The 26443-nt window shown below is 41.6% G+C and overlaps 1 protein-coding gene across 1 annotated transcript; it reads left to right on the forward strand.

Annotated features, from left to right (window-relative positions):
• The first annotated feature begins 1311 nt into the window (after positions 1-1311).
• Positions 1312-25432, forward strand: pds5b (PDS5 cohesin associated factor B). The gene is made up of 35 exons (XM_089017627.1): positions 1312-1417; positions 4781-4908; positions 4985-5188; positions 6030-6116; positions 7163-7260; positions 7718-7844; positions 7924-8004; positions 8077-8217; positions 9341-9456; positions 9540-9634; positions 10900-11045; positions 11140-11291; positions 11367-11480; positions 12532-12613; positions 12689-12737; positions 12850-12989; positions 13932-14047; positions 14111-14216; positions 14292-14452; positions 14987-15110; positions 15185-15343; positions 15439-15507; positions 16357-16493; positions 16577-16700; positions 16784-16988; positions 17084-17198; positions 18254-18386; positions 18461-18580; positions 19911-19973; positions 20057-20202; positions 20316-20388; positions 21209-21627; positions 21896-21976; positions 23691-23790; positions 25200-25432. Exons 2-35 carry the CDS (start codon positions 4801-4803, stop codon positions 25230-25232), a joined length of 4224 nt encoding a protein of 1407 aa, XP_088873753.1. The 5' UTR covers positions 1312-1417; positions 4781-4800; the 3' UTR covers positions 25233-25432.
• The last annotated feature ends 1011 nt before the right edge of the window (positions 25433-26443 follow it).

Consider the following 26443-nt stretch of genomic DNA (forward strand, 5'->3'; position numbering starts at 1 on the left):
GGACGGTAGGGACGCCAATTAGCTGATTGGTAACAGGGCCAAGGTTCGAAAGTTCTTTTTGGGTGGATTTTTTTTAATATAAATTCATGATTGTAAATATAACTCCGTAATCAAACCTAATGAACTACTGTGAACATACAGAAAGGATATTAATCATTCTAAAAATGGCGGAGTTCTCACCAACACTTTTTATGTGGTGAGTAACATTTATAAAAACGTTTATTTTCATTGAACAAGTACTCTCAAACCCATTCACTGGCTATCTTTTAGCTATCTGGCTAACTATTAGCTAGCTATTATTGATAGCTGATGTTGATGATGTTGTGGGTCATTTTTACCTGTATGTAAAGATCCACAAAAAACGGTCAAATAATAGGTGACATCTGCAGCTATCTAGCTGGCTAGCTTTTAGCTATCTGGTTAGCTTGCTAGCTATCTATTATTGATAGCTGACGTTGATTATGTTGTGGGTCATTTTTACCTGTGTGTAAAAATCCACACAAAACCGCCAAATTATAGGCGACATCTGCGGCTATCTAGCTGGCTTTTAGCTATTTGGCTAGCTAGCTAGCTATTTGCTATCAATTATTGATAGCTGACGATTTTGTTGTGGGTCATTTTTACCTGTATGTAAAAATCCACACAAAACCGTCAAATTATAGGCGACATCTGCGGCTATCTAGCTTGCTGGCTTTTAGCTCGCTAGTTAGCTAGCTATTAGCTATCTATTATTGAAAGCTGACGTTGATTATGTTGTGGGTCACTTTTACCTGTATGTAAAAATCCACACAAAACAGTCAAATAATAGGTAACATCTCTGCCTAGCGAGTTGGCTATCTATCAGCTATCTATTAGCTACTCAAATAAATAGAAAGCTAGTTGGCTAGCTAATAGATAGTTAATGGCTAGCCAGCTGGCTGGCCAGATAGCTAATTGATAGCTAGCTAGCTTTCTATCTATTTGAGTTACTTCTGGGTTGAGTGAACGCCGGCGCGTGTGGCTGCCTTTGCTCACCCACAGAATAACGGATCCAGTGACTGTAAAGTTACCTTGAGAGTTTTGAAAGGCGCTTATAAATGATATATATTATTTTTTTTAAATTAGCTTTCGGTGTTGGTTATTTGTTTTTCGTTTTATGACTACTTTGTTTATTAAAATGCACCCATGTTGTGTTTTTATTTTCTTTTAATTGCGGTTCAGATAATAAATGGATCGAAGTGATTAATACGTCTTTGGGGAAGCCTCCATGGTGCAGAAACGCCCCTGCCTGCAATACCGAGCATCACCTTTGGGTGGCACTGCTTACCCAGCCGGCGATGCGGTGAACGTTCTGATATTGGCGCCATTTTGGAGCCAGGAGGGGGGAAAAGAGAGCTGCAGAGGAGGACGGCGACCGTGCACAATTCCACACAAACAGGTAGCGAAATACCACCATTAATCGCTCGCATTTCACTCCAATTAAATAGGTTCAGTTGAGGCAACGTGGCCGCACGCTAAGCAGGAGAAAAACCCACGGAAGGTGGGCGAGACATCGGCTGAGACGCCCCCACTTTCCGTGGTTGTGAGCCGGAGCGCAGCCTGCTTGGCTCGGCTGCCGTGTCCGAACCTTCGCGTCGGTAGCTCATCTAAACATGGTGGTCTTCATTTTGAATAAATGTTCGGTCGTCGTGTGCGTGTCCCACCGAGTCTCCCCGGTAGTGAAACAGCGGTCGTTTTGTGGTGTTTTTAGCGAGGATATAGCGGCTACCCGTGGGGGTGTTTTGTTAGTGGCCGTCCGTCCGCCCTCTCTGTCATCACGGAGCTTGGCGCCGCTAGCCGCGTTAGCTCATCGGCTAGCTACGGCAAGCTAGCTAGATTAGTTTAAGGTACTCGATTCCTCGCGTAAAATGACAATGATGATTTATTTACTGAACATGTATATGATATTACATTTTTCGAATCATAAAATTCACCGTGGGTGAAATTGACTCACTTAACAGAGCTGGAGGCTAATGTTTTCTAGCTCTGCCATTATGGTACAGAATTGGGCGATGTTTATTTGTAGATATATTGGGACTATATTGATAAAACATTGTCTTGTCACAGCAGTATTATTTTGAACATGTATGGCTAAGATAAAACGAATCAGTAAGAACAAATAAAAACGACACGATTGAGGAGGAGGATTTGCAAAAAACGTCAATTTAATCTGCATCGGAACAATACAGTTTAAAATGTTTCAAATGCATGTAAGCACAATGAGAGTGCAACGACGCAACATGAATTCGTCCAATAAAAACTAACACCACTGAGGAGGAAAAAAAATGTCAATTTAATCTACACCAGAAAAACGACTTTAAAATGGTGCATGTAAATCAGTTTTAATCTAATGATGCGAGCAAGCCCTTTTAGGGTTCAGTGCCTTGCCCAAGAACACTTTTGTAGCAAACAGTTTGTCCGACTTGATGATGAAATGCTGCTGTCGCTGGTGATAACGCTATAGAATAAGTCCTTATTTGGCTTCTTCCAAACTGAACTGGCCTCATTGCCGCATGTTGGGTCAGTGGTGTTTTATTTGGAAAAATGTTTGCATGTCTTCTTTAATTAGCATCCCTTCTTAAAACTTGTGCAGCTTCATAAATATTTTTATTGTTACACTTTGCATTTTCTGTCCATGGTTAGTGTTTTCTTATTGTGTTCCAATACTTTTGTCCTGTGGATTTATTTTGATATGAAGATGAGAAGGTTTCTTCAGCCGTCATCTGTACTTCTTTGAAGGTATCGGACGTTTCGCTTCTTATCCAAAAGGCTTCGTCAGCTAACTCAAATCTTTTTGCTGGTAGTTTTGGCCCTATATATATCCCTACTGTCCAGACGTGAAAGGGGAGTAAAAATAAGCTATTTTCATAAAACAGCAAAACCCTTCACTAAATCCTCATGGTGGGGATTCAATTTGGATCATTCCTACAACCGACTTCTTCGGCAACATAGGGTTAGTTATGCTGATGAGGTGATACCAGATCAAATGGGGCAATCAGGCCAGTTCTAGACCCATACTCAGGCAGGACAATAGAGGTAGTCAGTCAGGACAATAGAAGTAATCAGTGTAGCCGCAGGGAGTAGTCCTCTGCTCCCCACAACCTGAGGGACCAATCATATCAGAGTCTGGTACCGCTACATCTGGACAATAGGGTTATATATATATATATATATATATATATATATATATATATATATATATATATATATATATATATATATATATATATATATATAATGATTTTAGTTTGTTGGCGAAGCATCTTGGATAAGAAGCGAAACGTCCGACACCTTCAAAGAAGTACAGATGACGGCTGAAGAAACCTTTTCATCGATGGATCACTCCTGTACGACTGAGAGCTTACACAGACGTTTGATATGAAGAGTTTCTATCCAATTTCAATATTTTTAGTTTGTCCCATAAATTCAGTCCCTTTTTAGTGTTCTTTTTTATGACCACCCGGTCTGACAGCAGTGCTATAAATGTGGGAGAGCCGTAAATACGACATCATGGAGTTACAATAGTGGCCTGGCAAGCCAATAATATTAATGCCATTACAAATAAAATTGTAATTTTATCTAATAAATAAATATGGAGATGTTATTTTTCCAGATTGTGTGTTAGTTGTCACTGTAAATTTGAATTGTATTGTCCTTGTATGAGTTCTCCGTGCCAAGGAAAATAAAAACACGTGGATTCCGGTTGCTTATTAGTCAATGGTTTAATTGTTGTTTGTGTAAATAGTGCAACAGAGATGACAACTATAGAACCGACAAAAAAAGATATTCCTGATATTCATGTTGGACAACTTTATACCTGACTGCCAACGTCATTGTGTTTACAGAATCCATGTTTTCAGTCAGGCGCTAGCGCATACGTGCCTACAGTGATACCTCGGTTTACGAACATTAAATGTATGAAAATTTTACCTTGACTTACGAACTATTTTTCGGGATACACACGGAGCGCCACAATGAGAAATGTGTCGTTCGCGAATGAGCCCGTTCTCCTCAAAGAAAATGGCAGCCGGCTTATTTTGGTCCTCTATTCCCCACCCCCAGTCGTCCGTTAAAGCCATGTGATTGGTCAATAACGCAGCAGTGAGGGGAGGTGGTTTAAACATTAACGAGACAGGCAGACGACAGAGAGAGAATGACAAAATGGATAGAAAACAGTGACATTTGGACTAGTTTCAACTTTGATAGTTAAAAGGCAGAGTGTAGACTGCAAGGTTAAAATTTCCATCAAACAGGCTCCACAAATAACCAAATAGGCATCAGTTCAATTTGAAATGAAAAGACAAGCAAGGGAACCAGCTATTAATGATGTTTCGAGTGTGTCTGCTTGCATCTGTTGCTGTTGTGATATCACAACTTCCAAGTTCTACAACCCAGAGCTCCTTGAGTCACTTTATGCAAAAAGCTATCCATTACATCAAGCCATCAACGACCATCACAAATGTAAATAAAATGACTTTATTATACAGTACAGTTTATTTCTTTAATTATAATACCATAGCACATTTATTATACATAAATAAGGTCTATTTTGTGGAGTTTTAAGGCTTCGAAAAGTAGCAAATTATGTTTTATGGGGACCTAGGAATGGATTATTCTCATTTTAATGGTTTCCTATGGGAAATTAATTTTTGGGATACACACTTTTTGCCTTAGACACACTGTCTGGGAACCAATTAAGTTCGTAAGCCAAGGTATCACTGTATTTTTTTATGTCTGTTGATGTGCATTTGTTTGTGTTCAGGCAGTGAAGAGCTCCAGAGGATGGCTCACTCTAAAGCTCGAGCCACTGACGGGAAGGTCACCTACCCCCTGGGGGTGAAGGAGATCTCCGACAAGATCTCCAAGGAGGAGATGGTCCGCCGCCTCAAGGTGAGCAAGCCCACCTGCTCTCCCTTTTCCTGTTTATTTTGACTCCATTACCACTCCCATCGTCATCTCTCGACAGATGGTGGTGAAGACCTTCATGGACATGGACCAAGACTCCGAGGAGGAGAAAGAGCTCTACCTGAACCTGGCCTTGCACCTGGCTTCTGACTTTTTCCTCAAGCACCCCGACAAGGACGTACGTCTACTCGTGGCGTGCTGCCTGGCCGACATTTTCCGCATCTACGCTCCCGAGGCGCCCTACACCTCCCCTGACAAACTTAAGGTACCAAAGCTAGCCGTTCATGCGCTACTTTTTTCCTACCTTATCATTTTTTTTCCAAATGTGGAGTTGTCGTGGCTTGGAATTGAAGCGGATTTACTGTACGTGGGGCAGTACTGTACTGTACTTTGTGTCGTTGTGGGTCATGTGGAGCGGATCTGGATTGTTTTTCTGCATCTTTGGCCACGACTGTGCTGAGCGGTTGCACCTTTACAGCAGTACGTATTTGCCAGCACTGTTTTTGATCGGGAGGAATGTCTGTGCCATTTGACTGTCATGCGTATGTGGAACTGTTGCGGTTTGGAATTGAGGCGGATTAATAATAATAATCCATTTCATTTATAAGCGCCTTTCCAAACTCTCAAGGTCATTTTACAGTCAGGTTAAGTTTTCTGTGGGTGAGCAGCGGCAGCCACACACGCCAGCTTTCACGCAACCCTGAATAACTCAAATCGATAGAATTACCTGGGACAGTCTCTTTTCGTCAATGGATGCTATAGCTTCGTGTTTGATTTCAACATTTGGCTTGTAGCAGACGTACATATTCCACCATGACGTCTCTGATCCACTGGTGAAAAGGATGCTTTGATCTTGCTCTTTTTCATCTAGAACTACTTCATACATGTCTTTTGTGTTGTCACATTGCTTGTTATTTATTTTTTTTTGTTTGTGTTTTTGACTTCAAGATGGCGCCGCAAGAGTGGCTGCCTTTACAGCAGCTCCTGTATTTTGTTTTTTATACTTCTTTCTTTCCTTTCCTCGTATATTCATCACTTTGTTGCTGCGAAATGTCAATTTCTCCGCTGCGAGACTAATAAAGGCTAATTCTTTGTGCTCCCTGCAGGATATTTTCATGTTCATCACCAGGCAGCTAAAAGGTCTGGAGGACACAAAGAGCGCACAGTTCAACAGATACTTCTACCTGCTGGAGGTGCGTGTTTAACTTGTTGGCACCACTTTTCAATGACAGTACAGTGATACATTGGCTTACGAATTTAATTGGTTCCCAGACAGTGTGTTAGGCGAAAAGTGTGTATCCCAAAAAATAATCTCCCATAGGAAACCATTAAAATGAGAATAATCCGTTCCCAGGTCCCCATAAGACATATTTTCTAATTTTCTAAGCCTTAAAACTACACAAAATATACCTTATTTTTATGTATAATAAATGTGCTATAGTATTATAATTGAAGAAATAAACTGTACTGTATAATAAAGTTGTTTTATTTACCTTTGTGATGGTCGTTGATGGCTTGATGGAATGGATAGCTTTTTGCATAAAGTGCAACAGATGGAAGCAGACACACTAAAACATCGTTAATAGCTGGTTCCCTTGCGTGTCTTTTAATTTCAAATTGGAACTGAGGGCTCGCACGGGTTATTTGTGGAGCCTGATTGATGGGAATTTTAACCTTGCAGTCTACACTCTGCCTTTGAACTATCAAAGTTGAAACGAGTCCAAATTTCACTGTTTTCCATGCATTTTGTCACTCTCTCTCTGTTGTCTGCCTGTTTCTTTAATGTTTAAACCACCTCCCCTGACTGCTGCGTTCTTGACCAATCACATGGCTTTAACCGATGACTGGGGGCGGGGAATAGAGGACCAAAACAAGCCGGCTGCCATTTTCTTGTTAGGAGAACGGGCTTGTTCGCGAACGACACATCACTCATTGTGGCAGCTCCGTGTGTATACCAAAAAATAGTTCGTATGCCAAGGAAAAATTTTCCTAAATTTAATATTCGTAAACCGAAAAGTTCGTAAGCCAAGGGATTCGTAAACCGAGGTATCACTATATAGGTGACAAAATGAGCGCTTCTTTGTGTTTCATTGTTTTTCAAGCATATTGAATCTAGGGTTTCACCCAAAAAAAAGTGCCCTATGAAAAATTTGAAAAATGAAGCCCCACCCACTCGTTTGACATCAAAATGGTTTCCAAATCCATGTATTTACACGTCTCCTCGCCATCTTCTGCCCAGAACATCGCCTGGGTCAAGTCGTACAACATCTGCTTCGAGCTGGAGGACAGCAACGAGATCTTCACCCAGTTGTACCGCACCCTCTTCCAGGTCATCAAGTAAGTCCTCTTGTCCCAACTCCTGCCACCCTTCCATTCAGGATACTTTTCTCATCAGTACGGCACTAGTTTATTGTTCAGAACTATCTTTGCGATGCTATTTTGTGTTTTCATAGTCATCCAATTTTTGCCAGTTTTGAGGTGTTATATGTCTGGCTTAGAAAGTGGGGTTACTACTAACATCTCAATTACTCTCTGATCTCATCAGTACGGCACTAGTTAATTGTTCAGAAGTATTTTTGCGATGGCCATTTTATATTTGAGTTAGTAGCGTACATTTCCGGGTTGAGTGAACGCTGGCACGTCTGGCTGCCCCTGCTCACCCGCAGAAAAACTTATCTTGTGCCTGTACAGTGCCCTTGAGAGTTTTGAAAGGCGCTTATAAATGCAATGTATTATTATTATTACTTTTATAAATGGACACCCCCCCCCCTGTTGTCTCCTTTTGTTGCCATAGCAACGGCCACAACCAGAAGGTGCACATGCATATGGTGGACCTGATGAGCTCCATCATCTGCGAGGGTGACACCGTGTCCCAGGAACTGCTGGACACGGTTCTCGTCAACTTGGTGCCAGCCCACAAGGTGTGTGGGTCTTACATTTAAATGATGCCATATTTAATTTGACTTTTTACGTCTTATTTGTCTTTTTCTTTGCGTGCAGAATTTGAACAAGCAAGCGTACGACCTAGCCAAAGCCTTGCTAAAGAGGACGGCGCAGGCCATTGAGCCTTACATCACCAACGTGAGACCAATTTGAAATTCCGATCACCCACAAAAAGTGTCAATATGTACCCAATACGTGTTCGCCGTTCAGTTCTTCAACCAGGTGCTGATGCTGGGCAAGACGTCGGTGAGCGACCTATCTGAGCACGTGTTTGACTTGATCCTGGAGCTCTACAACATTGACAGCCACCTGCTACTTTCCGTGCTGCCACAACTGGAGTTCAAGCTGAAGGTAGAAGAAAAAACAAAATGGCTTCATACGCTCATTTCATTTGTTTTCGGCCTTTAAAGTTCATTTATTATCATAATAATAATAATATAATGATACTAATAATAATACTAATACTAATACGAATAATAATACTACTACTACTAATAATAATAAAAATAATTAGAAAAATAAATAATAATAATAATAATTGATATTAATAATAAAATAATGAAATAATAAAATAATAATCATAATAATAATCATAATACATTTTCATTTACATAATACATTCAGATGGCCTTTCAAAACTCCCATGGTCACTTTACAGTCGCAGGATAAGTTTCTTTCTGTTGGCCAGCAGCGGCAGCCACACGCGCCAGCTTTCCCTCAACCCGGAAGTAACTAACTAAACTAAATAGATAGCAAGCTAGCTAGAGAAAAGATAATAGATAGAAAATAGAAAGCTAATAGCTAGCGAATAGATGGCCAATAGCTTGCGAATAGATGGCCAATAGCTAGAGAATAGATGGCCAAAAGCTAGCGAATAGATGGCCAAAAGCTAGCGAATAGATAGCCAAAAGCTAGCGAATAGATAGCTAAAAGCTAGCACATAGATAGCTAATAGCTAGTGAATAGATAGCGAATAGATAGCTAATAGCTAGCGAATAGATGGCCAATAGCTCGCGAATAGATGGCCAAAAGCTAGCAAATAGATGGCTAAAAGCTAGCTAATTGATTTTCAAGACGTCCTGAAAATCTGTCATCTTGTCAGTCAATGTGTTTCCGCGTCTTTAGAGTCCAATTTCTTGCTATTTTTTTTTTTTTTAAGCATCAGAGATGCTAATAATTGCTATGAAGGCTAGACTGTGGTTCTGTTGCGTTTTGGAATAAACTTGAGCTAAGAGTGGCATTAAAAGCAAAAACTAGAAGAAAAAGTCGGGTCATTTATTGTTAAAAAATTCAATACAGGATCAATATTTGTAACACGGTCTGAATTTCATCATCAAAATGGCCTCAGAGGGAAGCCACATTTTTGTTCTTCGTCTCCGAAAAATTACAGCTGCGATAACCACCTTTGCAAATTGCACTTAACTTCCCTTTAGTTTCCTTCACAATAAAAGGATTTCTACGTCTTTGTGTGCAGAGTAACGATAACGACGAGAGGCTACAGGTGGTCAAGCTGCTAGCCAAGATGTTTGGCGCTAAGGATTCTGAGTTAGCGGCGCAGAATAAACCGTTGTGGCAGTGCTATTTGGGCAGGTAGATTCCCGCAAGTTGATTCTATTGTTATTTATTTTTCGTATAATCCCGTCTGACATGAACTCTGTCGCCATCTTGGGAAGGTTCAACGACATCCACGTGCCCATCCGACTGGAATGCGTCAAGTTTGCCAGTCATTGCCTCATGAACCATCCCGACCTGGCCAAAGACCTCACAGGTATTTGACATCCATTTTCTGCTCCATGACGAATGTAACCATGTCAATCTTCTAGAACTGCTAGCTAATAATAGCTAATAAATAGCTATATAGCTAATAGATAGCAAGCTAGATAGATAGCTAATGTTTCCCGACTCAAACAGCCAGGTAGATAGCTACATAGCCAACAGATAGCAAGGTAGATAGACAGATGACTAATAGCTAGCTAGCTAGCTAGCTAGCTAACCTGCTAATATATTTCCTGACTCAAACTGCCAGGCAGCTAGCCACACAGCCAACAGATAGCAAGCCAGCGTTCACTCACCCTGGAAGTTACTCAAATAGACAGAAAGCTAGCTAACTAGCCAATAGCCAGCTAGTAGCTAGGCAGAAAGCTAGCCAGCTATATAGCCAACAGATACACAGGTAGATAAATAGCTTATGAGCCAGCCAAAAATCCATAATAAAAATATTTTTTATAGCTAATGTACATGTTTATTCATTCAATTGTATCAATTTATTTGAATGTACACTGTATATATGCTGCTTCATGTCACAAAGAGGGTACAGCAAGTGATGAAGAAAGGGACCTTTGTGATGGGTGTTGATGTAGTTGCCTCTTGTTATCCGAGTGAAGTTGCCGTGCTTTCTCTGCGATCATACCCTCACTCACACTGTCCCATGCTAGCTGCTTTTCATGAATCCAAATCAACAGAAGTTTTTCAACCTCTTCTATTGCCTGAGACCGTTGCTCAGACAACACGGAAACACCCTTAGCCGCACCTAGCAATGGTCGACTTAGCATACTGGTACAGGGATGCTAAGTCACACAAACGCACACCTCATTCGTGTTTTTTGATGATCTCCTTCTTCTGCCCGACCGTAATTTTCTTTTGTGTCTTCTTCGACTTAATACTAGCCTGTGGTGGGGTCTTTTTCGGTCCCATAATAGTACACTCGATAACAAACCACATCAGCACTTAAAGAAAGGGGATGTGGAAAACTAGTCCGCCAGCCACCGTGGCGCAGTGTGGTTTGGTTCGGCCGCCAAAAACTAGTTCGTCAGCCAAGACTGTATGCTCGCAAATGTAAAGTTCGTGAGCTAAAGCTAAGGCTAAAGCTATCACTGTATTTATTGATTTGTTTATTTACACTCACTTTGAAATAATCTCCCCATTGGCTCTGCCAGAAATTCGGATTTTCAAATTCCTCCCTTTTAGCCACGATTCACTAGCTAGCTAAAATTTATCTCATGTTTTTCTGCCCGTGTGTTCATTTTTTGGCAGAATTTTTAAGGGTGCGTTCGCACGACCCGGAGGAGGCCATTCGCCACGACGTCATTGTCTCCATTGTCACGGCAGCCAAGAAAGACCTCTCTCTGGTCAACGACGCCTTGCTCAATTTTGTCAAAGAGCGTACTTTGGATAAGAGGGTAAGGCATCACTAGCCGAGTACCGATAATGCCTTTTTCAACAGATTTTGAACATCTCAATGTTTTTTTTCCTCCCCCCTGTTTGCTCTCTCAGTGGCGTGTACGTAAGGAGGCCATGATGGGCCTGGCATCCATCTACAGGAAGTACTCACTTCAGGGCGAGGGCGGGCGGGAGGCATCCAAGCAGATCTCCTGGATCAAAGACAAGCTCCTGCACATCTACTACCAGAACAGTATTGACGACAGGTGTGCCATTTGCGAACTGATTTTCAATCATTCACGCGCATCAGAGCGACCGTTCACTTTCCTGGCTTTGCACAGGTTACTAGTGGAACGTGTCTTTGCCCAGTACATGGTTCCTCACAACCTGGAGACGGCTGAGAGGATGAAGTGTCTCTACTACCTCTACGCCACTTTGGATACCAACGCCGTCAAGTGAGTCATAATAATAATAATAATAATAATAATAATAATAATAATAATAAAAGTCAGCTTTATTGTCAAATATATTTACTAATATAATTACTGTCCTCTCAGACCCACCGTGTAATGCACTTATAATGACTTTACCAAACATAATAAACAGGAAAACGCCAATTTGCCGGGATAATAACAATAATAATAATTAATAATAATACATTTCATTTCTAAGAGCCTTTCAAAATTCTCCAGGTCACTTTTCCAGTCACGGGATAAGTTTTTCTGTGGGTGAGCAGCGGCAGCCACGCGCTGGCGCGTTCACTCAACCTGGAAGTAATTCAAATAGATATAAAACTAGCTACCTAGCTAATGGATATCTAATAAATAGCTAATAGCTAGCCAGACAGCTAACAGCCAGTCGGCTAGACAGCTAATAGCTAGCCAGCTAGCTAAAGGATGGCTCAACCCGGAAAAACTCAAATAGATAGAAAGCTACCTAGCTAATAGGTAGCTAATAGCTGGCTAGCCAGCTATGTAGCTAATAGATAGCTAGATGGATAGCTTACGAGCTGGCGAATAGATAGCTACTGTAGTGGAAATATGCTCGAAAACAGTCATGAGTTTTTGTGTGACTCGGGTGGCTTTTGATAATAATAATAATAATAATACAGTAAAGTCTCGTTATATCGATATTGGATATATCGATAGTCCCGGTTATATCGATACTATTTCTATGCACGCACGGAGAAAATTACATGCAAACAGGGTCTGATATATCGATAGTCCCGGTTATATCGATATTTTTTCAGACTCCCTTGAATATCGATATAACGAGACTTTACTGTACATTTTTTATTTATAAGTGCCTTTCAAAACTCTCAAGGTCACTTTACAGTCACAGGATAAGTTATTTTGTGGGTGAGCAGCGGCAGCCACAATCGCCAGCGTTCACTCAACCCGGAAGTAATTCAAATAGATAGAAAACTAGTCGACAGCTAACAGCTAGACAGCTAATAGCTAGCTAGCTAAAGGATAGCTCAACCCGGAATAACTTTTCTCCTTGCAGAGCCCTGAATGAAATGTGGAAGTGTCAAAATCTGCTTCGGCATAATGTCAAAGACCTTCTGGACCTGGTCAAGAAACCCAAGGTAGCTTCTCCAAAAGCCTACAAGTTACCGGTTTAGCCAAACATATTTCCAGCGTGTTTATTTGTCTTCTAACAGTCGGAATCATCCAGCAAGGCTGTTTTCGCCAAAGTCATGGTCATCACCAGTAAGTGTCCTCCTCACTGTGCCAGAAAACAATTTTAAACATCTCCAAACAATTCAAAAGACAAATTTCCATCATATGTCGTCTTTAGCGTTGTATATATATGCGCTCTCAGAAAACCTTCCAGATCCGGGCAAGGCTCAAGACTTTGTCAAGAAGTTGGCTCAGGTCCTGGAAGATGACGAACGAATCCGGGACCAACTGGAGACGCTGGTCAGCCCCTCTTGCTCCTGTAAGCAGGCCGAGGTGTGCGTGGTGAGTATTCCTTCATTTTAGTCTCTCTTTCTAACATGTTTTTTTTTTTTTCATTAAGGGTTTTGATACAGTATAGAAGTTATCATATTTAAAAATGTCATGCCGCCAAACACAAGGCCCACAATGGAAGCACAGAAAAATCTGGGGTCAATCTGAGGTTACATTGTCATCATTATGTAGGTGATCTGGCCTTGGACTAATTTAGGACTTGGTACACTCCTTCACAGGAAGAGATCATTAGGTTACAAATCTATCAGTTCATGGAAAGGACAACCCATTAAAATGTCTATGTACTGTTGGTTGATGTATTTTGGTGCTTGTACCATGGGATGTCCAGGGGTGTGGTATTCAAATCAGGAAGACTATGTTTTACTAATCTATCACTTAAATTTGCATATACTCTCAATAAATAGCTTAGCAAAGGGATGCAGAAATTGGGCGTCGGTCATGAATGGCTGCGTCCCCTGCCAGCAGTAAAAGACAAGTCAAGTCAAAGTCAGCTTTATTGTCAAATATGCTGATATGCACGACATACATCACAGATGAAATTACTGTCCTCTCGGACCCAGCGTGCAAGGCACTTATAATGACTTTAACAAACATAATAAACACGAAAACGCTAATTTGGGCGAGAGAGGGGAGCCGCTGCGTGTTCACGCGCCGCCATCTTGGAAAAAAAAAACAAAATAACAAATAATATGACAACACAAAGACACAGAGTCATTCGTTCTTCACCACTTGCTGTACCCTTTTTGTGATATGAAGCAGTTCGAGATGAAAAAGGAGAGGATCAAAGCATCCTTTTCAGCAGTGGATTAGGGACGTCATGGTGGAATGTGCGCGTCTACTACAAGCTAAATGTTGAAAGCAAACATCTCTGACAGGTTGACAGAATACTAAAAGCAGTTTGTTTTTTCTTTTCTTTCCCTTCTTCAAATGCAGAAGGACATCACAAAGAAACTGGGCAGTCCCAAACAGCCCAGCAATCCATTCCTGGAGATGGTCAAGTTCCTCTTGGAGAGAATCGCTCCCGTCCACATCGACACCGAGTCCATCAGGTACCCGCCGAGTGACTTTTTAGCACAAGTTAGCGCCAAAAGCTAATTTTATGCTTTCGTCAGCGCTTTGATAAAACAGGTCAACAAATCCATCGAAGGCACAGCCGATGACGAAGAGGAGGGCGTTCCCACTGACAGCGCCATCAGAGCCGGTCTGGAACTACTCAAGGTATAAAACCCCTTCTCAGAAGCCACGCCCACCTCGCCATGATCTAATTTGAAATAGCCTTCTGGTGTTTCGTAGGTGTTATCTTTCACTCACCCGGTGTCCTTCCACTCGGCGGAGACTTTCGAATCCCTGCTGGGCTGCCTGAAAATGGACGACGAGAAGGTGGCCGAGGCGGCGTTGCAGATCTTCAAGAACACGGGCAGCAAAATGGAGGAAAGCTTCCCGCACATCAAATCGTATGTTCCGCTCTTGTTCTTCACCCATTGAATTCGCTCCCGAAGCTATTTTCATGAAACAGCAAAACCCTTCACCAAATCGCCATGGTGGGGTGTGGTTTAATTTGGATCGTGCTTACAACACACTCCTGAGATCGTCACCACACAGGCTTAGTTATGCTTATGAGGTGATAACCAGAGCAAATTGGGCAATCAGGCCAGTCGTAGACCATAATCAGTCAGGACAATAGAAGTAATCAATGTAGCCTTCGGAAATGGTCCTCTGCTCCCCCCAACTTTAGAGCAGGCACCTATCATAGCAGAGGTCTGGGACCGCCACCTCTGGACAGTAGGGATAGAGCTACCAGAAAATTTTAGTTCGCTGACGAAGCATCTTGGATAAGAAGCGAAACGTCTGACACCTTCAAAGAAATACGATGACCGCTGAAGAAACCTTTTCATCGATGGACCACTCCTGTATAACTAAGAGCTTATACAGACCTCCCGTTCATGCTTGTCATTGTCTCCTCTCTCTCTCGCCCTCCTTTTCTCTAGTGTCTTGTTGCCGGTCCTGCAGTCCAAAGCCAGACGGGGGCCCCCTCGTCAGGCCAAGTACGCCATCCACTGCATCAATGCCATGTTCACCAATAGAGACACACATTTTGCACAGATCTTTGAGGTCAGTCCGTATTCTGAATCGGGTCGCAATATCCGGAGAAAAGGGGGTTTTACTTACCGTTTCCACGTGCGTAGCCTCTTCACAAGGGTCTGGACCCAGCTAACCTGGAGCAGCTCATCACCCCGCTGACCACACTCGGTCACCTGGCCCAGCTGGCCCCGGAGCAGTTTGCAGCTCCCTTGAAGTCGCTGGTGGCGAACTTCATCGTCAAGGATTTGCTCATGAACGACAGGGTAGGATGAGTCAAGGAACAAATTCACATGAGTTACGTTTAGCGGTGACCAGACTATGAAAAAAAACATCTTTTCTATATTTTTTTTTGGTGCAGCTTCCGGGTAAGAAGACCACCAAACTTTGGGTTCCTGATGATGAAGTTTCTCCTGAGACCATGGCCAAGGTCAGCCCAAGTTTCTCAAACGTGGACACGATGACAATCTAAAATAAAAACGATGAACATTTGATTTCTTGATTAGCTTAAATTAGCTTTCGCCCGCCCCGTTTTGTGCTGGTCCGATAGTGGGTGTGGCCTAAATCATAAGGACGGCTTTAATAATAATAATACATTTCCTTTATAAGCACCTTTCAAAACTCTAAGATCACTTTTCAGTCACAGGATAGAGTTTTTTCTGCGGGTGAGCAGCGGCAGCCACACGCGCCACCGTTCACTCAACCCATAAGTAACTCAAATAGATAGAAAGCTAGCTAGCGAATAGATAGCTAATAGATAGCTAGCTAGCTAGCTATATCAGTAATAGCTAGCTAGCTAGAGAGCTAATATATAGCAAAAAGATAGCTAGCACTTTATTTGCTATCTAATAGCTGTCTGGCTGGCTCGTTAGCTATCGAGCTAGCTATCTTGCTAGCTCTTTAGCTATCGAGCTAGCTATCTAGCTGGCTATCTATTAGCTGTCTGGTTGGCTGGTTTGTTATCCAGCTAGCTATCTAGTAGCTATATAGCTGGGTATTAGCTATCTCTTAGCTAGCTAGCTAGCTTTCTATCTAATTGAGCTATTCCGGGTTGAGTGAACGCTGGCGATTGTGGCTGCCGCTGCTCACCCACAAAATCACTTGTCCTGTGACTGTAAAGTGACCTTGAGAGTTTTGTAAGGCGCTTATAAATGACATGTATTATTATTATTATTATTATTAAATAGATAGCGAGTGAGGTAGCTAGCTAGTAGCCGTGTATTGTATTGGATTATGCGCCTTCTTTAAAAGTCATTTTCGTCGTGACCTTATTGATCAGATTCAGGGCATCAAGCTAATGGTCCGCTGGCTCTTGGGCGTGAAGAACAACCAGAGCAAGTCGGGCAACTCCACCTTGCGCATGTTGACGGCCATCTTGCACAGCGACGGAGATCTCACCGAGCAAGGAAAGATGGGGTACATACATGCAAGTTGGATTTGAACCGATCTCCCCCTCCCCTTGAATCCTTCTTTACGTATGTCATTGGTATCATTCTCAGAAAACCCGACATGTCAAGGCTCCGCCTGGCCGCCGCCTGCGCTCTGCTGAAGCTAGCTCAGGAGCCGTGTTACCACGAGATCATCACGCTGGAGCAATACCAGCTATGCGCGCTCGTCATTAACGTACGTCGACTCGTTTTCACCAAATCTTCCTCCCTTTCCTCTTTCCCGTTCGCCTCATCGACTATCTTCTCCGCACTTTTCAGGACGAGTGCTACCAGGTGCGTCAAGGCTTCTCGCAAAAACTACACCAGGGCCTGTGTCGGGTGCGTCTGCCTCTGGAATACATGGCCGTTTTCGCCCTATGCGCCAAAGACCCCGTTAAGGAACGACGGGCGCACGCGCGGCAATGCCTGGTCAAGAACGTCAACATACGACGCGAGTATCTCAAGCAGCACGCCGCCATCAGCGGTAAACCGCCGGACGGACGCCGCCGCTCGATTTGTATTTTCGATCGGATTGAATGTGAAATTTCCCGATGCTTTTTTTTTTACGTGATCAAACAGACAAACTGTTCTCGCTGCTGCCGGAGTACGTGGTACCGTACGCCATCCACCTGCTGGCACATGACCCGGACTACGTCAAAGTGCAGGACATTGAGCAGCTCAAAGACATCAAAGAGTGAGTCAAATGGATTGAATTAGTTTTTATTAGTCTCGTGCGGGAAATTTACATTTCACAGCAGCAAAGTTCTAAAAGGAAAAGGTAAGGAAGAAGTAGAAAAACAAAATACAGGTGCGGTTGTAATGGCAGACACTCTCGCGGCGCCATCTTGAAGTCAAACTAACAACAAAAAAACTAAATAACAAATAAAATGACAAAGTCCAGTCGTTCAATTTTAAGCATTTTCTGCACCCTCTTTGTTGTATGACGCAGTTCGAGATGAAAAGGGGAGAGGATGAAAGCATCCTTTTCACCAGTGGATCAGGGACGTCATGGTGAAATGTGCTAAGTTTTGAAAGCAAACACAGTTTTGGCATCCATCTTGAAGTAATAAAATAATAATGTAACAATCTTAAGCAATTTCTGCACCCTCTATGTTGTATGAAGCAGTTTGAAATGAAAGAGGAGAGGATCAAAGCATCCTTTTCACCAATAAAATCAGGAAAAAAGACAGGTACATAAATAAAATTAATAAAATCACTAAAGTAAATAAATAGTCCTTGAGAGCTTTGAAAGGCGCTTAAAATGTAATGTATTATTTATTATTATTATTATTATTATTATTAAATGGAATAGTTACATAAGTAAATCAATAAATACATTAATAAACACTTAAATAAATAAATAAATATAAATACATTTTCTAGATTATAATAATACTAATCCATTTAATTTCTAAGCGCCTTTCAAAACTCTCAAGGACACTTCACAGTCACGGGGTAATAACTTTTTTTTGTGTGCGGGTGAGCAGCGGCAGCCATTCGCGCCAGTAAGTAAGTACATATATACCCGGAAGTAACAGAGCGGCAAAGTTATGAAAGGAAGAGGAAAGGAAAGAAAGAAGTAGAAAACAATGGATCAGAGACGTCATGGTGAAATGTGCACGTCTTTTGCAAGCTAATTGTTGAAAGCAAACACGAAGCTTTAGCATCCATTGATAAAAAGAAATCTCCTGTCCCACGTAAATCCGCTTCAATTCCAAACTAATTCTAACCATCCATTTCCCCATCCAGGGCGCTTTGGTTTGTACTGGAGATCATAATGGCCAAGAACGAGAACAACAGCCACGCCTTCATCAGGAAAATGGTGGAGAATATTAAACAGACCAAGGACGCTCAGTCACCTACGGACTCCAAAACTAACGAGGTAGACGTTGCCGCATCTTCGACCTCACTTCCTTGTCTCTCACCGACCATGTCCTAAACAATTTCCCTCCGCAGAAACTGTACACGGTGTGCGACGTGGCCATGCACATCATCACGTCCAAGAGCACCACCTATAGCCTGGAGTCGCCCAAAGACCCCGTCCTACCCACTACGTTATTCACCAAGCCTGATAAGGTTCCTCCCGCCATGTTCCATTTACTCATTCACTGCCACACAATATGCAAAAAAAAGGTGTCCGCTCCAATGCCAGGGTTGTTGTCATTTTCACTCAAATTTCAGGACCCACAGAATATTGAGTTTTAGGACGACATAAGCATTAAATTCAGCGAAAGAAACATTAGATTCTCTTCTTTCATCAGAAAAAAAAAAGAGTTAATTCCTAAGTTATCTGGATCTGGACTTATCTGATCTTGAAATGGGGGCGGCTTTACAAAATACAATACGTATTGATTTATATAGCGCTTGAACAAGAGCCGAAGCTGTAACAAAGCGCTAACATGGACAAAAGGCAAATACCGCCCCCTCGCGGAAGGGAAAAACATTGCGAGAGGTCTGACCAGCGCTTTTTTTAGTGAGTTGTGACGACAATTATTATGATGATTAATATTATTATCATTTATTTAATTAGTGACATTCAGTGTATTCGCTAACTAGCTATCTAGCTAGCAGCTATAGAGCTATCTAAGTGGCTGGCTATCTAGCTAGCTATCTGTTGGCTATCTATTAGCTATCTGCTAGCTAGCCAGCGAGGAGATATCTAGATCTATAATAATAATAATACATTTTATTTCTAAGCGCCTTTCAAAACTCTCAAGGTCACTTTACAGTCATAGGATAATTTTTTTTCTGTGGGTGAGCAGCGGCAGCCACACGCGCCAGCGTTCACTCAACCCGGAATAACTCAGATAAAAAGCTAGCTAGCCAGCCAACAGCTAGCTAGCCAGCTAATAGCCAGTCAGCAAGCTAGCTCTTATTTGTATTACATCATAGCACTGTAACAACAGCTGAAGCTGTAACAAAGCGCTAACATGGACAAAAGGCAAATGCTACCCCCTCGTGGAAGAGAAAAAACATTGCCAGAGGTCAGACCAGCGCTTTATCAGCTCACCCCGCAAGAAAAACCAAAACACATACGAATTCTGGAATGGCGCTATATGTCATATTTCTATCTGTATTTAGTAGTGACATTCAGTGTATTAGCTAACTAACTATATAGCTAGCTATTAGCTATAGCGCTATCTAGGTGGCTAGCTATATAGCTAGCTATCTTTTGTCTATCTAGCTATCTGTTTAGCTAGCTAGCTATCTATTAGCTATCTACTAGCTGGCAAGCTAGCGTATCAACTTAGGGGTTGAGTGAACGCTGGCGCGTGTTGCTGCCGCTGATCACCCACAGAAAAACTTATCCCGTGACTGTAAAGTGACCTTGAGAGTTTTGAAAGGCGCTTAGAAATGAAATGGCAGGGAATGAGCGAATGTAACCGTTTTGGTTATCTCGTTTCAGAATTTTAGCAACACAAAAAATTATCTACCAGCAGAAATGAAATTGTTCTTCACAGCAGGAAAGGTGAGTGTGTCTTTTTGTGGCGTTTGTTGTTGTTGTTGTTTTTTTTTTTTTGTTTGTTTGTTGTCACCTGTCATTCCTTTCAGCCCAAGTCAGCCAACGTCCTGGGTGCCGTCAACAAACCGCTATCATCTGCCGGCAAGCAGATTCAAAGCAAAGCGTCCCGCATGGAGACGGCAAGCAACGACGAGTCCTCGTCCAATCCCGGCTCGCCACAGCGGGGCAAGACCAGGTAGTTACTTGAGTCATAACTTCGAAATTGAGTCTTAGAAATTAAATGAGTCGTTCTAATTTATTTTTATTTGTTTTTATATTTATATTTATATTTATTTGTTATCATCTCAGACACGACAGCACCGAAATGGACCACAGTGAAAACGAAGACTTTAACCGAAAGCGAGCGGATAGCGCGGATAAGGTGCCGCCATCTTCTTTTCTTTGGGGTCGGGATAATAATAATAATAATAATAATACATTTAATTTCTAAGCGCCTTTCAAAACTTTCAAGGACACTTTACAGTTACAGGAAAAGAACCTTTTTTTTGTGTGGGTGAGCAGCGGCAGCCATTATCGCCAGCGTTCACTCTATTCGGAAGTAACACAGCAGTAAAGTTATGAAAGCAAAAGGATAGGAAAGAAAGAAGTAGAAAAACAAAATACAGGAGCTGCTGGATAATAGTACATTTCATTTATAAGCGCCTTTCAAAACTCTCAAGGACATTTTACAGTCACAGGATAAGTTTTTTCTGCGGGTGAGCAGCGGCAGCCACACGCGCCACCGTTCACTCAACCCATAAGTAACTCAAATAGATAGAAAGCTAGCTAGCGAATAGATAGCTAATAGATAGCTAGCTAGCTAGCTATATCAGTAATGGATAGCTCGATAGCTAGCAGAGCAACAATAAAACATCTTCTATATTAGCTATCTATTAGCTAGCTACCTATCTATTTGCTCTCTGTTAGCTATCGATTAGCTATCTATCTAGCTATTAGCTGTCTATTAGCTAGCTACCTTTCGATCTATTTGGGTTACTTCCGGGTTGAGTGAACGCTGCCGCTGCTCACCCACAGAAAAAAACTTAACCCGTGACCATAAAGTGACCTTGAGAGTTTTGAAAGGCGCTTAGAAATGAAATGTATTATTATTATTATTATTATTATTATTATTATTATTATTAAAAGAAAAAAAAACAAAAAAAAGCCTGTTAGTTTTTATCTGACTTTTATTGTATTCACAGGAGAGCGACAAGCCTCGCGGTCGCAAACGCGGCTTGACGTCCAGCGACGACAGCGACATGAAACCCAAACGCGGCCGTAAAAAAGCCGCGGCCGTTAGCGCCTCAATGGAGTCCGAAGACCAGTGGGGGGACGAGGACAACGGACCCGAGGACGAACAAAACAGTCCGCCCAAGAAGGCACGCAGAGGGAGGCCGCCCAAAGCGGCTGCGCAAGCTAACCAGGACGCTGCGCCCGCCAAAGGGAAGAGGGGGCGAAAGAAGGCGGCGCCTCCTCCGGAGGACGAGGACGAAGAAGAAGATGAGGACAGGCCAGAGGAGGAAGTGGAGGACAACGAGGAAGAAGACGACGCGGGAGCTGAAAACGTAGAAGTCAAGACCAGGGCGGGACGACAAGCCAGGACGCCTCGACGATCGCAAAGGTGACGCAACGCAACACCAACAAACGCATTGGCGCCCGTCGAAAAAATGTGTATCTCAAAATATTGTGCCCCATTCAAATGATTGGAAATGACTTTAATCTGTTCCACACCCTCAACAAACATCTTTAATTGAAAAAAAAGACATGACAATATTTCATAATTATAAAACAATGCAACAAAATAATTAACTCATTCACTGCCAGACGATTTGCAAAAATGTGTCTACTCCAATGCCAGGGTTTTTGTCATTTTATGCTCTTCTTAACAGTTCCGATGTGTCAGAGTCGACGCCGCAGAAAAGGAGAGGACGGCCGCCCAAGTCCGCTCAACCTCCCCCCAAAAAACCAACGTAAGATAACACTTTGGGAATCTTTATAATAATAATAATAATAATAATAATAATAATAATAATAATAATAATAATAATAATGGTGATGGTGATAATAACCGTAATAATAATAGTAGTAGTAGAGGTAATAGTATTGATAGTAGTTGTAGTGATGGTAGTAGTGGTGGTAGTAGTAGCAGTAATAGTATTAGTAATGATAATAGTCGGAGTAATAATAGTAGTAGTAGAGGTAATAGTATTGATAGTAGTGATAGTGATGGTAGTAATGGTGGTAGTAGTAGTAATAATAGTAATAATAATAGCAATAATATTAGTAGTAGAGCGATGAGAAGGTTTCTTCAGCCGTCATCTGTACAAAAGTGAAGGTTTCGGACGTTTCGCCTCCTATCCAAGAGGCTTCGTCAGCGAACTAAAGTCTGACTGGTCGTATCGGCCCCATTTATATATCCCTAATGTCCAGACCTGGTGGCGGCGGACACAGCTATGATAGGTCCCTACTCTCAGGTTGGGGGGGGCGCGGGACCCCCCCCTGTGGCCCCACTGATTGTTCCTACATTCCTGACTAACGATTGGCCTATTACACCCACTCCCCCCGGTATCACCATCTATGTGAACATAGATGGTTTGAAAAGGGGGGTAAAAGAGGCGATTCTTATAAAACAACAAAATCCTTCACTAAACCGGTCGGGTGGTGTGAGGTTCAATTTGGATCGTTCATACAATAGCCTGCTCAGGCAAAACAGGTTAGGCAACTTTCGCAATGCTGATGAGGGTCGTTATGCTGATGAGGTGATACCGGGGGGAGTGGGTGTAATAGGCCAATCGTTAGTCAGGAATGTAGGAACAATCAGTGGGGCCACAGGGGGGGGGTCCCGCGCCCCCCCCAACCTGAGAGTAGGGACCTATCATAGCTGTGTCCGCCGCCACCAGGTCTGGACATTAGGGATATATAAATGGGGCCGATACGACCAGTCAGACTTTAGTTCGCTGACGAAGCCTCTTGGATAGGAGGCGAAACGTCCGAAACCTTCACTTTTGTACAGATGACGGCTGAAGAAACCTTCTCATCGATGGACCACTCCTGTACGACTGAGAGCTTACACAGACGTATTAGTAGTAGAGGTAATAGTATTGATAGTGATGGTAGTAATTGTAATGGTGGTAGTAGTAGTAATAGTAGTAGTAATAATAATAATAATAGAAATAATAATAGCAATAATATTAGTAGTAGAGGTAATAGTATTGATAGTAATGATAATAGTAGGAGTAATAATAGTAGTAGTAGAGGTAATAGTATTGATAGTAGTGATAGTGATGCTAGTAATGGTGGTAGTAGTAATAATAGTAATAATAATAGCAATAATATTAGTAGTAGAGGTAATAGTATTGATAGTAATGATAGTGATGGTAGTAATTGTAATGGTGGTAGTAGTAGTAATAGTAGTAGTAATAATAATAATAGAAATAATAATAGCAATAATATTAGTAGTAGAGGTAATAGTATTGATGGTAGTAATTGTGGTAGTAGTAGTAATAGTAGTAGTAATAATAATAATAGAAATAATAATAGTAATAATAATAATCGCCTTTATCTCGTAAAGGGCTGGCTGGGGGTATTCAAATGATTCTGTTGCCAAAAATGCAAAACAAAATCTCAGCTGATATGTATCATTTTTTTTAAAATATAAAATTCTGGATTTCTAATTTTTCCCAGGCGCGGAGGACGGTCGAGGGCAGCCGCCACCAAAGACGACTCTGAAAATGAGGAGGACGACGAGGACGAGGAGGAACAGGAAGAGGAGTCTACACCGAAGGTATGCAAAAAAAAACACCACTCCGTACCCACTGCGCTAACAAAGGACGGACGGTACAGTTACAATCCTGGGTGATGCTAAAATACTTCTTATATAATATAATAATAATAAATTCCCGTTATAAGAACTCTCAAGGTCACTTTATAGTTACAGGATATTTTTTTCCTATGGGTGAGTAGCGGCAGCCACACGCGCCAGCGTTCACTCAAATAAACAGAAAGCTCGCTAGCAAGCTAATAGCTCGCTAATAGATAGTTAAGCTAGTCAAGATGTCAAACAAAATATTATAATATACTGTCCAAAGCTAACCGAAATGCATTTAAATCTGCTGAAATACTTTTTTGAAATAGCAACCCAAATACTGATTAAATCTACTAAATTACACCCTTAAAGTTACCTAGTCTAAAAGGTATTAACTCATTCATTGCCATTCATGAATTAATATAATAATAATAATAGATTTGATTTCTTAGCGCCTTTCAAAACTCTCAAGGTCACTTTACAGTCACAGAATCAGTTTTTCTGTGGATGAGCAGCGGCAGCCACGTGCGCCAGCGTTCACTCAACCCGGAAGTAACTCAAATAGATAGACAGTTATCTAGCTAGCTAATAGATAATATATAGCTCGACCGACGTTCAATGTATTTTCCGAACACGCTCACGGCGGTGCTTCACTGAGTCCACATTTCTCAAGCCTTCCATCAATTTTCTTCGACTGATTGCAAGCAAAATGGCATCCTAAAAAGACTTTTCCGACTCCCTCGTGATACGAAGTAAGTGCATCACGTATGTTACACATGCTGTTGTCATTAATACTGTGATACCTCTGTTTACGAACCCCTTGGCTTACGAACTTTTCGGTTGACGAACGTTAAATTGATGAAAATTTTACCTTGGCACACAAACTATTTTTCGGGATACACACGGAAACACAACACAATTGATGAGGAACTAGGTAAAATTATCGCAGATGAAGCACCTACAAGGGATCATTCCTCAAGATGGTGAAAGAAGAAGGCTACGTTCCTCATTAAGTGTTTAATGCTGATGAAACCGGCCACTCCATTCCATCAAGCCATCAACGACCACCATAAAGGTAAATAAAACGACTTTATTATATAGTACAGTTTATTTCTTTAATTATAGTACTATAGCACATTTATTATACATAAAATGAGGTATAGTTTGTGTAGTTTTTAGGCTTATTTAGTAGAAAATTATGTTTTATGGGCACCTGGGAACGGATTATTCTCATTTTAATGGTTTCCTATGGGAAATTAATTTTTGGGATACACACTTTTCACCTTACACAGTCTGTCTGGAAACCAATTAAGTTCATAAGCCACGGTATCACTGTACACAGTTTCCAAGGCCTAACGAACTGGGTATTTTTTTCTTCCCCCATTCAGGGTCGTAAGAAGCCGGCGGGACGAAGAAGATGAGCCGGCGTGCGCAATCCAGAGCCAAGTACTGAAATCTGAAGTATGGACAAACCACATGAACTTTTTCCCACTTTTCATACACGGATCGCCCGCCATTGTTACACCGGCCCACACGGGCACACAACTTGGTCCTACGTACCGTTTCCTAATACCTGTGTTCTTGCCGCCCGTGTTAGCTAGACGTTCACTTTTAACAGGAGAAGGGAAAAAAAAAAGGAAGTTGGCTTGTAAATATTATTTTTTTTTGTGCATTTCATATGTTCATGTTTGTCGTATTGAGTGCTGACTACAGGGAGCGCTCACCTTGTTATTGTTATAATTATTATTATTATTATTGTTCTTAAAAAAAGGAAAAACGACTGTTCCTGCCACCATCGCCCTCCCCTAAGAAATTATTTGCCTGTTCTTGTGCTGTCCCTCTTTGAAACATGAATTTTTGTTTACAGCCTGTACATTAATAAGACCTTTTTTTACCGTGGATTAAAAAAAAAACTGTACAAATGATGACTTCAGTAATATTTTCATGTTTTTTTAAGTGTTGTATTTTGTTTTTATATTTTATATTACTATTATTGCTATATATAAAGGACAACCGACACCATTTTTTTTTTTGTTTCCTAACTGACATCAGAAAAACTTTTATAGCATCTAAAATAACCCAAAACACGCAGGCTGATATTTTTAGTTAAATGCAAAACACCAATAAAAATGACTTAAAGTGTCCCAAAACTGCCACAAAATGAGCTCGGAACTGGGCAGTTTCAGGAAGTCCCGCCCCCTTGTTCGTGACATAACTATTTGTCACACACTGCCGTGCTCCAGAATCAAAACAATGGCTTCAGAGAGTTCAGATTCGGAGAAGATGCTTTCTTGTTACTCATCCAGTTATGAATATGATTCAAATACAGTAAAGTCTCGTTATATTGATATTCAAGGGAGTCTGAAAAAATATCGATATAACCGGGACTATCGATATATCCGACCCTGTTTGCATGTAATTTTCTCCGTGCGTGCATAGAAATAGTATTGATATAACCGGGACTATCGATATATCCGATATCGATATAATGAGACTTTACTGTAGTTCTGAAGAGGAAAGCATAAATGTTTGTAACCGATTAAAGAAGTACATGCGTATCAATTTGAGCTGTCAGGCCTCCATTGTAGTGTCCTAGAAAATGCACAAGATGGCGCCCAAGCTCAGTTGAAAA

This window comes from Hippocampus bargibanti, linkage group LG16 (genome assembly GCF_051943395.1).
Source record: "Hippocampus bargibanti isolate YZ-2025 linkage group LG16, ASM5194339v1, whole genome shotgun sequence".
NCBI classification, from domain to species: Eukaryota; Metazoa; Chordata; class Actinopteri; order Syngnathiformes; family Syngnathidae; genus Hippocampus; species Hippocampus bargibanti.